Below are 16,039 nucleotides of genomic sequence, written 5' to 3'. Positions count from 1 at the left end.
AGAATCTTTAACTACCAAACACTAGCAAGCATGAACTTTTAAACAATCTTCTAAAGACTTAGCATCATCTAAAAATTAAAATCCAAATCAAGTGTATTTTTTCATCTATGAAATGTGTAAGTTTAAATTACCTTCATTATTTTAAAAATAACAACATCACCCATTGCCCCCGTGTCCAAAGGATTCGCTTGTAATAAATCAGCATACCTAGAAAGATAGACACCTAGAAAAGCGGGAAAAATTAAGGAAACTGATTATATTTTTCAAAATCACTAGCACTAAAGACATTTTTAAAAAGCTATCCTTGATCAATTTGAAGTGTGCAGAAAGTCAGAAACAAAAGATAAAACTGATCTTACATTTCAGAACCTATTAGTCGTCTCTTTTTCTGGAAACATAATAAAGCATGAATTTAATAACAACTGCAGTGAAATTACATGAGATAATATATTTTTAGACAGTAACTTAATAATAGATATTTATATTTAAAAAGAAAAAAAGATTACCCATGGAAGGACTGCCAAGAATTGTTATTTTGGACTGACCCACATGTAATCCTTTTTCACATATGCTTTGAACCTAAATTAAAAAAAAATTACTTCATCTTGCAGTCATAATAACATTTAAAACATGAAAAAATAATTTTATAAACTTGTTTTAAATAAAAACAAAGCTTCTAAACTACATATCATTCTAAATCACAGAAAAGTTATATATTTGCCACTTTATAAATATTAATGTAAAACTGACTTACGCTTCTCAAAGTAACCATATCTAGAATCCATTTTTCTTTAATTTTTTTAGAGACGGGGTCTCTGTCTGCCCCCTAGGCCGGAGTGCAGTGGCATGACCTTGAACTCCTTGGCTCAAGTGATTCTCCCACCTCAACCTCCGGAGTAACTAGGCCTACAAATGCGTGCCACCATGCCTGGCTAGTTTTCAATCATTTTTCTTTATGCCAAGGGTGACAGATAACTCTTAACTCCTGCCACTCAATATATATAACCATTACTTTTCAAAGAGAATTAGAAACAGCAAAATATTATTCCACCTAAATATCTTCAATTAAAAGGGGAAAAAACAGACCAGACACAGTGGCTCACGCCTGTAATAATAGCACTTTGGGAGGCCAAGGCAGGCAGATCACTCGAGGTCAGGAGTTCAAGACCAGCCTGGCCAACATGGGGAAACCCCAACTCTACTAAAAACACACAAAAAAATTAACCAGGTGCAGTGGCGCATCCTATAATCCCATCCTATAATCGGGAGGTTGAGGCACAAGAGTCACTTGTACCTGGGAGAAGGAGGCTGCAGTGAGTGAGCCGAGATCACACCTCCAGCCTGAGCTGTTGGACAGAGTGAGACTCCATCTCAAAAAAAAAAAAAAAAGGAAAAATGGTTCCAGCCACACATAATCAACAATATAGAAGATAATCTCACATATAATCAACAATATAGAAGACAATCTTTTTAATAAAGAGAAAAGGCCGGGGGTGGTGGCTCACACCTGTAATCCCAGCACTTTGGGAGGCTGAGGTGGATGGATCACGAGGTTAGGAGTTCAAGAGCAGCCTGGCCAACATGGTGATACCCCATCTCTACTAAAAATACAAAAATCAGCCAGGCCTCATGGGGTATATCTGTAACCCCAGCTACTTGGGAGGCTGAGGAAGGAGAATCGCTTGAACTCAGGAGACAGAAGTTACAGTGAGCCAAGATCACGCCACTGTATTCCAGGCTGGGTAACAGAGCAAGACTCCATCTCAGAAAAAAAAATAAATAAAGAGAAAAGTATTATTATCAAGCACATTCTAGGGTAAGAAAATAGGACTGGTCAGAGAAAAAACTGAGTACATTTGAAAAACAAATTACAAACAATAAACATTTTGCCCCCTTAAATCATGCATTCCACTTATATTTCAAAGAAAGTCTATAATTGTCAAGTATATTGTTGAATAATCACAAAATTAGTAACTTACAATGGAAACAATCTCAAATTGTTTTTTATAAAATGCATTAACTCACCTGGTATCGATCAACCATCAGAAATGCATAGGATTCTGAAAGTTCCTTATCTAAGCGACCATCAAACTTCAGTTCTCTTCGCTTTTCTGTAAACTAAATGAAATTAAATCTATAACAACGCCTTAGCATGTGATTATGTTTTTCAAGCTACAAGTTTTATTTTTTTCCCCAAGAAATCTCATACCTTCCAAAATAAAAAAAAAAAAATCTCTATCTCTCTATACTCTCTGTCCTTCAGTTTTTCCCCTATTTTAACTGGCTCTTTATATAGATTAATATAGACAAACATCTAATGCTCATCAATCTTTAAATTTCTCTTTTAATTTTTTTTTTTTCTTTTTTTTTTTGAGATGGAGTCTCGCTCTGCCGCCCAGGCTGGAGGTGCAGTGGCCGATCTCGGCTCACTGCAAGCTCCGCCTCCCAGGTTCACGCCATTCTCCTGCCTCAGCCTCCCGATTAGCTGGGACTACAGGCACCACCACACTCGGCTAATTTCTTGTGTTTTTTTTAGTAGAGACAGGGTTTCACCATGTTAGCCGAGATGGTCTCGATCTCCTGACCTTGTGATCCGCCCGCCTTGGCCTCCCAAATCACTGGGATTACAGGCATAAGCCACCGCGCCCGGCCTAATTTCTCTTATAATTTTACCACATTACAACTCTCCCACAGATTATAAATTAATGCTTTAGTTATTTTTGTATCTCCCATTTACTTAACATGGTACACTGCATCCAATAGGTGGTTTAATAAATCTGAATGACCAACTTCTAGACTATAAACTCAATTAGGACAAGAAAAATGCTTCTTTTCTCTGTACTGTATTCTCAATGCCAAGCACATAAGATGTGCTCCATAAATATTTACAGGATGGAAGAGTGATTTCATCTTAGTCGTCAGAACTGTAAGTTATCCTAAACTGCTGGCTTTCCTATCTATAAAACAGATATACATTTAAAATATAAAATATCTAACATTTTATATTCAGGCTATTACTGCTCTTCAATAACATAACTAATGAATCTTCAGACTAAATTTTCACATAAAATTAACAAATAATCGCTATCATACCATGAAGCCACATCAATTCAAACTACTAAGATTTTAATTTTCTCCGGGATTCAGTAACACTAGTGCCCTTTAGGGAACCTTTCAAAATTAAATCCTGGTATCCCTTGGTTAATCAACTTGCAAAAACAAAAAATTCATATTTCAGGCCCATCAGAAAGCATTATGCATCAAATATTTCGAAACATCTACACATGGCTTTTCCTAAATCAAAACTCAAATATTCTAATTTGTACAGGAAACTTAAGTTCACTGTCTAACATGCTTAATTGTTCCTCTTTGTTTGAACTTTTTCACTAAGAATATCCACTAATGATAAAATCATCATATAGCCACCAGGCAATAATTGTGGAAAAAATTAAGCATGTTCTAAAAACGAATACACCCACATATTTGATTTCATTAATTACCTTCCAATTTAGGCATTTAATTAACATGTACAATACTCAAAAAGAGCAAAAAGCCCTACGAATTCAGTTTATTTATTTACTTATTTATCTGAGACAGAGTTCTTGTTCTATCACCCAAGCTTGAGTGCACTGGCACAGTCTCGGCTCACTGAAACCTCATGGGTTCAAGCAATTCTTGTGCCTCAGCCTCTCAAGAAGCTGAATTACAGGCATGTGCCACCATGCCTAGCTAATTATTATAGAGTCAGGTTTCGCTACATTGGACAGGCTGGTCTCAAACTCCTGGCCTCAAGCAACCTGTCCGCCTGAGCCTCCCAAAGTGCTGGGATTACAGGCATGAGCCACAATGCTCAGCTGAATTTACAATTAAACCACTAGCTAGTAAGCTATCGCTATACTTAAGATTTTCAGTTAAAAAGTTATTTTACACAATTGCTATTAATAACAATTTAACATAGCAGATAAATGTAATGCTACAGCAACATTTGGTGGGAAAAAGAGATGTCATTTAAAACTTGTTTTCCCAATTAGGCAGGCATGGTGGCACATGCCTGTAATCCTAGCTACTCTGGAGGCCGAGGCAGAATTGCTTCAACTGGGGAGGCGGAGGTTGCAGTAAGCGGAGATCGCGCCACTGCACTCCAGCATGGGCAACAAGAGTGAAACTCCATCTCAAAAAAAAAAAAAACAAAAAACAACAACTTGTTTTCCCTTTGTAATTTGGTTTTCCTAAAAATTTTAGTATTTCTAGAGAAAATTTTTTTCCCAGGCTGTTAACTGGTTCTGAAAACAATCTTACAGTAAGTATAATTTAAAACATACCTCCTTTTCCAAAAGCTCATTGTGTATCAAGCAAGCACGTCTGTAGTTAAAATTTGTTACTGAGGTTGGTTCAAGGTAAGAAGAATGAAGAATATTTACAACATCTTCAAATTCTCGAGAGCCTGGAGTTAATGGCTGGAAAAGTGCTAAAATAAAAAAAAAAAAACCATTTAAAATGTTTAACATTACTCCATCTTAAATATAGCTTCTTATATTTCTGTGGGCTAATGTAACCTTAAACACGAAAAAAGGCATGAAGGCTATCTTACTTTGTGATATGCAAAAGAGATACTAACTCATTGAAAAAAATGTAAAACTAGTTGCCTACATATACCAGTTCCTTCAACAATGAGGATCTGGCATTACATACACAGACAAGGAAGTTGCAACTTTGCCAACTTAGGCATGCTACATCAGGCAACCTAAATTGCTTAAAGACTCTTATAAGAATCTGTGTTTATACTCAACTTGTCTCAGCTCCTATTTTATGTTACACTGAAGTATGTCTCAGATTGTGTATTTCCGCAAACTAAATACCTATATCATATATGACAGCATAAAAACATTTAAGACATTATGTGAAGTAACAAATTATATGCTGTTACTGACACACTGTTCTTTAAAAAAAAAAAAAAAAAAAAAAAAAAGGCTTGGTGGCTCATGATTGTAATTCCAGCTCTTTGGGAGGCCAAGGCAGCAAGACTGCTTGAGCTCAGGAGTTCGAGAGCAGCCTGGGCGACAGTGAGACTCTGTCTTCACAAACCATTTAAAAAAAAAAAAAAAATCAGCCAGGCATGGTGGTGCATGCCTGTAGTCCCAGCTACTTAGGAGGCTGAGGCAGGAGGATCCTTTGAGCCCAGGAGTTCAAGGATGCAGTGAGCCATGTTCATGCCACTGCACTCCAGCCTGGGAGACAGAGCAAGACCCTGTCTCAAAAATAAAAATAAAAAATAAAATGCTGCACTCACGTGGCTTCTTGTATAATCCATAAAAAGTAGTAGAACATTTATTATGACAACTTAGTAAAATGAAAACATGTCAGGCTTTGGAGTCAAACCTGGACACAAATACCAAACCCAGCATTACTGGCTTGGAATAAGATGCGCGTAAATAAATTACTTATATAGCTCAGCTCTCTCATATATAAAACAGCAAACTCCAGCAGCCCTAATAACCACTATATGCCACACGCCATACATAAGACAACACGTGGAAAAAGCTCTAAACATAGCATCCAACACATAGTAGGATATTAAGGTTATTTTTTTGTTTTTGAGACGGAGTCTTGCTCTGTCACCCAGGCTGGAGCGCTGTGGTGCAATCCCGGCTCACTGTAAACTCCACCCCCTGGGTTCACACCATTCTCCTGCCTCAGCCTCCCGAGTAGCTGGGACTACAGGCACCCGCCACCACGCCCAGCTAATTTTTCTTTTTTTTTTTTTTTGTATTTTTAGTAGAGATGGGGTCTCACAGTGTTAGCCAGAATGGTCTCAACCCCATGACCTCGTGATCCGCCTGCCTCAGCCTCCCAAAGTGCTAGGATTACAGGCATGAACCACCGTGCCTGGCCAGGACATTAAGTTTTTATTCTCCACATCCCCAACCATTCTACATCCTACTGAATTTTTTTTTTTTTTTTGAGATGGAGTTTTGCTCGTCACCCAGGCTAGAGTGCAGTGGCGCGATCTCAGTTCACTGCAACCTCCGTGCCTCCCAGGTTCAAGTGATTCTCCTGCCTCAGCCTCCCAAGTAGCTGGGATTACAGACACCTGCTACCACGCCCAGCTAATTTTTAGATTTTTAGTAGATATGGGGTTTCACCATGTTGGCCAGGCTGGTCTCAAACTCCTGACCTCAGGTAATCCACCTGCCTCAGCCACCCTAAGTGTTGGGATTACGGGCGTGAGCCACTGCACCCGGCCCCCACTTAATTTTTAAAATATTTAAGTCAAATATCCAATTAGTTCTTGAGAATTACTGGTCTATTAACCTCGAATTTCCATCTTATGCACAAAATACTTTAATTTACTAATACAAGTCTATACATATATGTATTTCCCCAAATCAAAAAGGAACCACTTTTCACTGTAGAGAGAACTACTCATAGAAACTATGTTATTCTCTATTACCTTAATTTCTTTCAAGACACTATTTAATAAGGGTTAACAAATGTCATAGTAAAAACAGGTCACTACTGAAAACATAATGTTCCACTTTTACATACTCCTAAAGGTGACAGATGCAGCGAACTTTTGTCTTTTCTATACATGATTATTAGACTTTAAAGGACATGTCAAATGACAGAGCCATTCATCCATTCATTTACCAACCATGTCTGTATTACAGAAGTGACTGTAAAAACACAGTTTTCAATGGCACAATGTGTACAAACAAATGGTTACCACTATTTTGGAACTGCACACTAAAAAAATAGACAACACAGTTATAGTTATGCAACTAATAAACAGGAGTAAGCTCAAACAAGTACTCAAACAGAACAAGACTACTCAACACAAAGTGTACTGTAATCAAACTTGTAGCAGACGAATATGTTCAGTAACCTATTGATTGTAAGCTCCATGAGAGCAGGAACTGTATCTGCTTGCTCATTACTCATCTTTCCTGTATTCCAGTAGCTAGACCTGTGAGTGCTAGCCCTAAAAATATTGAACAGTCAAGTGAAGAAAATGAGAAATTTTGTCAAGTTTTAAAAATGGTAACAACTACTAAATGACTTATTTAAAATTAAGACTCATTCGCAAGTTCAACAATTCAGTAACATACAAAACACAAATGAAAGCTCAGAAGAGGGTAGGAGGCATACATTGTCTTCATTCAAACCTGTGTTACGGAATGTAGGACAAAAACATCTTATCTTTATGATGACTGTCCCCAATTAAACTGTGAAAAACTTGGCAAGGAACGCAGCATATGGAGGTCTTTATAGCTTTCACATCTAAAGTGGGCCAAGCATGATTGTAAAAGCTGGGTTAATTTTACACAATTTTGTTTCTAAACAAAATGACTTCGGATATCTAAAATTTACACAAAAAAAGATATCACATGGCTGCCAATTTCTATGAAATTTTATAGTCTACATAGATTTTCATTAGTTAAGCTACCCAATACAATTTATACCATTAATCTAATCATAAGTAAAAAATTAGTCAAATCATAAATCTGCATAAAAGCTCACATCCAAATTATTCTCAAAGTACTTAACATTTCCAGTTCACTCTAAAGCAATGTCCAAGAGTCATGTCCAATGTACTAAAAATGACAGCTGACAGGAAAAAAATTTTTTTAATGCAAAGAAAAAAGCATTTTAGCTCTAACAATAAATATCTGTATCCTAATGATTTTGTTTTGTAAATGCCTCAGTGGCTTCATGAGGCCAGTTATAATTTCTCATTTTTTCTGGTGATAATTTCTAAAGTAATAAAATTACCCTGCAACTATTTTTAAGGATTTCAAGTCAATTTGCTGGTAATAGCAGTTCAGAAAATTTATTAAGTTCATCTTCTGAATGTACATTCTCTGGTAGTCTATTTTGTCCTCAGAGGTCGTTTAACACTACATGTATCTTGATCAATGTGTCTTGTCACTCCTTTTAAAGAAAATACTTAAGTCAAAAATCTCAATTATGGGTCACTATTTGAGGTAGTAATAATAAACAACCCTGTGTCTATCCAAACAGGGAAAGCATTATATATATGAACCATCCATTTCACTCAGGGAACTCAGTATTCAACATACCGTTCTCTAGATTATGACAGTTACTGTCTAACCATCAGTGGTTAAGTACCACCTTCAATACTGTACTAAGAGCTTTACATATATCATTTCAATCATCCAAACTATGCTATGAAGTTCAACATGCCCATTTCTCAGTTGAAACTGGGACAAGTAGCCTTTGAGTTGGCCCAAGGTTACAGGATTAACGAATGGATCAAGCTGCTGGGATTCAAATTCAAGTGATCAGGCTCCCTATCTTGTATCCTGAAATATATGACGTGCGTGTGTGTGGTAATATTAGACGTACAATATCCAATCATGTCAAGAGCTGGAAAAATGACTGTTTCCTCATTGTATAGACCATAAATCATATAGAACACTTAGGCACAGGAAGTTGGCTATAAAAGAACAAAGAATTTGGTTCTAATACTGCTCTTTCTACCCTCATATCCTTTCTCAAATCTCTTAATTTTTTCTGATTTTAATCTTCCTCTAGAAATAACAGGGCCAAGAGTTGTAACGCCCTTTGTTTTATAAAGGTTAACAGCAGTAGCAATCGAGCCTCTTTCACACATTAAATGTGTAATTTTGCTTATTTAATGGATTTCCATTAAATGCCTGTCAGAAAAACAGCTGAGTTGATTACTGATCATACTAGGTTTCCCTATTGACAAACTAATTATAGATGTATTTTACGAGACTGAAGAGCACAGATTTAGAAGGGCACTTGGAGATTTATAATTTAAATGAGGAAACTGACAGTAACATAGAATGTTAACTGGAATTCAAATTTCCTGACTCTTAGCCATACTATCATCAAATATTTTTTATTAGTAGCATCATATAAAACATACTCAAATTTTTTTTTTTTTTTTTTTTTGAGATGGAGTCCCGCACTGTTACCCGGGCTGGAGTGCAGTGGCGCAATCTCAGCTCACTGCAACCTCCACCTTCTGGGTTCAAGTGATTCTCCTGCCTCAGCCTCCTGAGTAACTGGGATTTCAGGAGCCCGCCACCAGGCCCGGCTAATTTTTCTTGTATTTTTAGGAGAGACGGGGTTTTACCACGTTGGCCAGGCTGGTCTCAAACTCCTGACCTCGTGATTCGCCCACCTTGGCTTCTCAAAGTGCTGGGATTACAGACATGATCCACCACGCCTGGCCCACACTCAAGATTTGAAGGTTATATTTATAAAGGCAGTCAGCATAGATATATAATTTAAATAATCAAACAGCTTTGTTCCTTAATCAAAAGAACATCTTCATCAGTTAGTTTTACCAATTTGGTGTTAAGACAGATCTTTTTGTATTATGTATATATGAATCGCAAAAAATATTATCGTATATACGTAAATTTTAAAAAGCTAAACTTAAAAGATGGACCATTCCTATCGAAACATACAAATGGGGCTGGGCATGGTGGCTCATGCCTATAATCCCGGCACTTTGGGAGGCCAAGAAGGGCGGATCACTTCAGGTCAGGAGTTCGAGACCAGCCTGGCCAACATGATGAAATCCCGTCTCTAAAAAGAATACAAAAATTAGCTGGGCACGGTGGCGCACGCCTGTAACCGAGCTACTCGGAGGAGGCTGAGGAAGGAGAATCCTTTGAACCTAGGAGGCGGAGGCTGCAGTGAGCCGGGATTGCAACACTGCATGCCAGCCTGGATGACAGAGACTCTGCCTCCAGGAAAAAAAAAAAACAACAACAAATGGGTAGTATGAGGTATAAATAAACAATTGTCTGATTTAAAGTAACTAATTCATGGAAGATGACGAAATAATTAGCAAGAGGAGGCTAGCGATCTGAAATTTTCTCTGAATTCATAGCTGATGTCTAATGATTATAATACAACCACTCTCCATCCATTTCTTCTTCACAGTAAGGTCTTTTTTTAAAATCACTTTTCTTCAGTCTAAAAAAAATTACCACAGACAATACTTTAGGAGTGGGTACTTCATCTCTAAATCAACAAGGTTGAACATAGCGTACAATTAGAAATGAATATGTTGGCAGGAATCAAGAGAATACAAATACGAAACAATGTTTTTTGCACTGAGGATAGGTCAAAGTAAATTTTACCTCGATTACTTTGCTATTATGTATGGAGAGACCTATTGTTCTCAGAACCCACTCATCCATATACAACTAATGAAATACCACGGAAATTTCCTTAAGAATGAGACTTGGCTCCAATGGCTTCCAACACGCAAGTGCAAATTTTGTGTGGGAAGATGGAGGTTAGCAGAATTAGCCATTACTTCTGGACTAAACCAGTATGGAAACCTAGTGCATGAGAGCAATTAATTTTTGAGACTCCCTTGGACCCTACAAAAACATTAACCAATAAACATTTTCCAGATAGTCAATCATCACTACTCCATTTCCCAAGAACTTTGGAGGAAAAAATTACATCAAATGCAATTACCAATTTTAATTTACTTTTTATGACTTACTAGATTTAAAGGCGGCGATAGTGAAACATCTACCAACAAAATGCAATTCTACAATTTGGTTAAATATAAGAATCATGCCTCAGCCAATAAATAATATAACATACATCAAAAACAGTAAAATGTATACCTTTCCAGTCAAAGAGGCACTTAATCTGTCAGTACCAATCAAATGTTGATAGTGAACATAATCTCTGAATGTCAAAATTCCCCAAGGACGAAAACATATTAAGTATTTCTATATTTAATAGGTGGATAAAAACAGTTTTTGTTACTAACAGGTCAGATCAAAAGCAGCTAACTTAAAACCTTAGATTATTCAAACTGGGTAGCAAGATTTTTCTTTTTTATAGTAGTAAAAGTACTCTACACCTATCTTCAAATTCCAGCTCCACCACTTATTAGTTGTGTCATCTGGGGCAAGTTACCTAACTTCTCAGTACTTTAGTCTCATCTGTAAAATGGGAATAGTACCTACCACAAAACACTGTTGAGATTTAGTCAATGTATGTAAATTGCTTAGAACAATGCCCACAACTTATTAGGCACTATACAAGTGTTTGCCAATATTATTACTCAATTACAATGGCAGTTATTTTGGATGTCATACTATTGGCAAGACCAAAGAAAGAACTTTGAGTCAACAAGTTATACTTCCATAGTAATAACCTTTAAGTTATTAAAATATTTAAGTACTAATCTTAAATTTCACTGGAAAAGCACAGTCACAAGAAAAGGTCTGCCGTATTAAAACATGAATGCAACAGAACCTTTGATACTGAAAAGTTCAAGCAGACATACCTACTGAAAACCATCTAATATTCTTGATTAAAAGACTCAGATGACCACAACTAGTAATACCTAGCCAAATCCTATACAAAGTGGTATCTTTACCTTTAGAGCCTTCCAAGAGATGGCGTTGCGATGAAGAGTATGAAGAGTAAAACTAGCAGCACCTGTACTGTTTATGATGAATTTTTTTTTTTAAATAAAGTTGAATTTATGTATTGAATTATATCACCAACTACTAACTTCTCTCAGCTTGAACAAGATAAAATTCACGGTGGTAAAATAGCTGCTTATTTAATTTTTTAAAGTTCTATTTAAATCGCTATTTTAGCTATTTTACTATTTGAACAGCTGGTGTTCAGGGTATAAATAATTACACAAGTTAAAAATTGCTCATTTTCACTAATCATGAAAAAGCCCACTGCGATATATTTTCCTCACAACTTTTGTCTCTCAAGTAAAAATGGAAAATACAAGTTTTACCCAAGAGGTACAAGACTATGGGGGACAACAGCAAGGTTTGTATTTCCTAATCCCTCAATTATTTCCACTTTTAGTGTGTTCAACTGAAGTCTATTTTACAACAATCTCTGGGTTTTATTTAAAAAACACACAAACACAGTGCCTTTCCAGTTCCTACTGCCTTCCCACATTTCAAACAAAATTTTAAGTTTCTAGGCCAATTTTCTGGTCCTAACAGTTAAAAAAATATATATATCATGGTTTGTCCATATTCTTAGGCACTTAAACCTTAAAAAAAAAAAAGACTCCAACCGACTTTTATCAAGCTGTGAAGAAAAAAATAGTTCCACCTCCTACCTCATAACCAGAGCCCATTTGAATGTACTTCTAACCTATTCTCTACCAACTGATTACACTGGGAACTTTTCTCATATAGACTATAATCATACATCTCAAATCTTAACTAGATACACCAAAAAAAACTGACAGTCTTGACCTTTAAAAGTATCTTTCTGAACCCTAAACTACATTAACTCAAAAGATATTTCTAGAAACATTCCTCATGCTAACTTCCAAAGGTTAACTTCATCTTGTCAACACGGTTTCTCACACCAAGTATTTTCTTGGCTTTGCCATTCAAACAGAAATGAACTTTATTTGTACTTTCCCAATAGAAGGCTCAAACAATTCCAGTAGTGCAAATGGAACTGGTGATGCTTATGGAAAGTCAGTGTAAGGCTACAGCCAAGATTCTATAATCAAATAAATGGAAAAGCTTTCTATACGGGAAAAAACCAAATCCTATTATTTTCCAAAGTAAATAATGAAAACCTAACCACACAGTAGGGCAAAAAGGAAGTTGTCTAAATCCAGAATATCCAAAATTTACTGGATAGTTAAAAAATTATACCCCAATAACAAAAAACAATACTAATTTTTATGTCCATTAGGAATTCTGACTCCATATTAACAATATGGCATTAAGATTTTTTAAAGGCACAAGTAATTAATGTAACTGTTTCCATATGGGTTCCAAAAACTTAGACTTTTTTCTAATCTGAAGTTCTACCATCTAGAAGACCAACTTGGTGACTCTTGAGGATAAGGTAACTTCTCATTATCTTTTTCCATTGGGAAATTACTGCGCCAAGAACCTACCTTGCCATTCTTTTCAAATATAAGAAAAACAATACTAATTCAAATTTAAAGAGAGAGAGACCTATTTAACGCTTCAAAAACAAGGGGGAAAAAACTAAATGGAAATGAAGTGTGATGGAAAATAGCAGTGTGCATGGATCACATCTACTAATAGAGATTTCTAAATAAGGGAGGACGCTGACATCAAGCACATTTCAAGTAGACACACAGAGCTGAAGAATTTCCACGGGGAGAAGCACTCATGGTCCTCAGAACATTGGCAATGGCCTTGGAGAAAGCCCCAGAATCCATGGCCACGGGCTATTTCCATAGCGAGACTTCTCAGAAGCATCCTTAGGAGGACACAACAGCTTCTCTGCCTTCGGGGGCTGGGAGGGAGGGGCGCCGAGCACCATCTTTCCTCTCTGGGAGCTGCAGCCTTACGGACAAGCTTCAAACCTGAGCTACTTCCAACTTCCGCGGGGAGGGGCAGCAGGGGAGCGTGGTTCCACCGCTTTCTCTCGCACCAAGCGCGGCAGCTGGGCGGCCGTGGCGGTGAGGGGAGAGGCGGCCGGCGCTGCATGCGTGTTTACGTATCTCAGATGGGTGTGGGAAGAGAAGATAGAAAGGTTCTAATGAAAAGATGGAGGGGAGAGAGAGAGGGGGTTGAGAAGAAGGGGAGGCACCACCTTTCTTTTCTCTGCTCTTCCTGGGGATCTGAAAACTCCTCCTAAGAGGCCTTTCGGGCTCTTCGGGGCCTCTGAGCAGGGCGGCCGCGCCCGCCTCAGAGGAGTCCTGAGGCTGCTCGTGGCTGAAGCTCTGGGCGGCCTCGGCCCCCGCGGTCTCCTCAGGCCCAACGCCGCCGCCGGGCTCAGCGATGTTGAGGCCGCCGCCGCCGCCGCCATTTTGTGGGGAGGACTCAAGCTCCGGAAGCGCCTGCTTCATCTCGTCGTCTCCGCCGCCGCCACTTTCACAGCTCGCATCCGTCGGCTGCGAGGCCTCCGTCTCCACAGCAGTCGCCATCGCGCCGGCGTAAGGAGCTCTGGGAAGCTTCTGCCCACAAGGTCGACGGGTGTGGGGGGAAGGGGCGGCGGGCCAGCCTCGCCGCCGAACTGCTCTCAGCCCACCCACCCCCTTCCCCCCGTGGTCTCAGGCTGCACTCCGACCCGGCAGCCTCTTGGGGGCCCCGAAGCGGGCACCCCACTGTGCTGCCCGGCCCTCGGAGCCGCTCCTCGCTCGGGCAGTTCTTCTGCCTTCCCCCGCCACTCAACGTGCGCGCGTCGGGGCCGGGAGGGGGCGGGGCCACCGCGGGCCACTCTACCAATGGGAGCGCGGCACCCGCCTCCGCGAGTGCGGATATGCCGCGCCGGGGGGCGGAGTTTTGAGGCGCCCGAGCCCGCCAAAAGGGGCGACTGCCACGCCCGGCGAGGGCCTCGACGCCGCAGCCGTGGCTTGCAGGATGTGTGGGCCCCTGGCGATTCTCGGGTTCCTGGCGATGCCGCGCTGGCGATCCTCGGGTTCCCGGGGATCCCCCGCCGCGCTGCAGGCGAGGGAGACGGGCTTGGCCTTGTCTCCGGAGCGCAGGGGTGGCCCATTTGTGGGCAAGAACTTTCCTCAGTGTACGAGTTATCTCGGCCCAAACGGGCTTCAGCGCATGGATGCGGGACGATCTCGGCTTTATGAACTATTTGCATGTGTACAGAGACCCGGAGAGGAAATAAGAGAATGGGCTACGCAATAATAGCCTAAAAGCGTCCGGCCTCTGCGACCTGCTGTTCTCACCGGATCTTGTATCTTTATGATAGATGACTCGCACCCGGCCTTCTCTTTTATCTCAGAGGGTGTGACCCAGTGTCACAGCGCCAGCAAGCACTTTAACCTGAGATCCTCTGATGGTACTTAACAACCTAGTGTTAACAGGATTTGGTTCTGGGGAGTTTGAGAGGAGGAGGCTGTTAACTTTTACCATTTTTCTTTGGTCGCACCCCCCCTCCACGTTTTCCTATATTAAATGTATATTAAAGAAAAAATAAACTTGCGGTTACATTAAAAAATATACAGCAGTGGTCGCTGTCCCATAAAGGGAATAACTTCATAGTGAAGAACCGTTTGCATAGTAATTTCTACCTTGTCAGTATAAACTATCATGGGTTATCGTGAGTACAGCCAATATTTACTGAGTGCTTTCTATGTGCTAGACACTGACTGGACAAGTGATTTACGTGCATTATCTCCATTTAATCTTCACAGCAACAGATATGAGGGAGATACTGTTTTGCACAATTTAAAATAAGCGTTACAAGACGGGACAAATTATGGTAACAAAACCAAGATTTGAAACCAGGTCTATTTAACTCTCCCAGTAAGTACTTAAGCACTGCACTGACTGCTTCTCTAAGACCTAATTTTCACAGCAGCTGTGCACTTTTTTTCATTTTATGCACGAAGCGACAGAGGGCTGACATTTTGCTGAGGGTCGCCAAGCAGCAGGATCAGGTTTGAGACCCAGATCTCTAATCCCAAACTACCTCCCAAGGAGTTTACAGACCAAATTATTCATAATAAAGCCTCAGGCTTAAAGAGCATTCCCAAGGGCAACACGAAAGTTGGATTCCTTTGTCCTCTAATAAATATTACCACTGTTTAACAGCTGATATTTTAAAAAATTAATCATGAATTGCCAACCTATTGGAATCAATTTAATAAATCATACGAAAGAGTGTAAATCCATTATTAGTAAATAGTTTAAAAACACATTTTAGGCCAGGCGCAGTGGCTCATGCCTGTAATCCCAGCACTTTGAGAGGCCGAGGCGGGCGGGTCACCTGAGGTCAGGGGTTCCAGATCAGTCTGGCCAACAGTGAAACCCCATCTCTACTAAAAATACAAAAATTAGCCGGGCATGGTAGCACATGCCTGTAATCCCAGCTACTCAGGAGGCTGAGGCATGATAATCACTTGAACCCGGGAGGCGAAGGTTGCACTGACCTGAGATGGCACCATTGCACTCCACCCTGGGCTGAGACTTTGTCTCAAAACATACACACACATTTTAAAATATGTTTAAATGAAAAACTGAGGTCTAGGTTGAGGGAAAAATGCTACATTATTTTAAGTAAATTTTTTTTAATTGGGGGAGGC

At 39.5% G+C, this 16,039-nt stretch overlaps 1 protein-coding gene across 3 annotated transcripts in view; it reads right to left on the bottom strand.

Moving 5' to 3' along the window:
• Nucleotides 1–14,149, bottom strand: part of FAM208A (family with sequence similarity 208 member A) — a 63,743-nt gene extending 49,594 nt beyond the window's left edge. For all 3 annotated transcript variants that reach the window (XM_025375189.1, XM_025375190.1, XM_025375188.1), the window contains exons 1-5: nt 13,588–14,149; nt 4,323–4,468; nt 2,026–2,118; nt 507–579; nt 132–223 (exon numbers count right to left, since the gene is read on the bottom strand). In XM_025375189.1, the coding sequence (XP_025230974.1) occupies nt 132–223; nt 507–579; nt 2,026–2,118; nt 4,323–4,468; nt 13,588–13,921 (738 nt within the window). In that variant the 5' untranslated portion in view covers nt 13,922–14,149. The remainder of the gene's footprint in view (nt 1–131; nt 224–506; nt 580–2,025; nt 2,119–4,322; nt 4,469–13,587) is intronic.
• Nucleotides 14,150–16,039: the final 1,890 nt, after the last annotated feature.

Source organism: Theropithecus gelada, chromosome 2 (assembly GCF_003255815.1).
Source record: "Theropithecus gelada isolate Dixy chromosome 2, Tgel_1.0, whole genome shotgun sequence".
In the NCBI taxonomy this organism is placed as follows: domain Eukaryota; kingdom Metazoa; phylum Chordata; class Mammalia; order Primates; family Cercopithecidae; genus Theropithecus; species Theropithecus gelada.
This window is presented reverse-complemented; position numbering and strand designations above follow the sequence as displayed.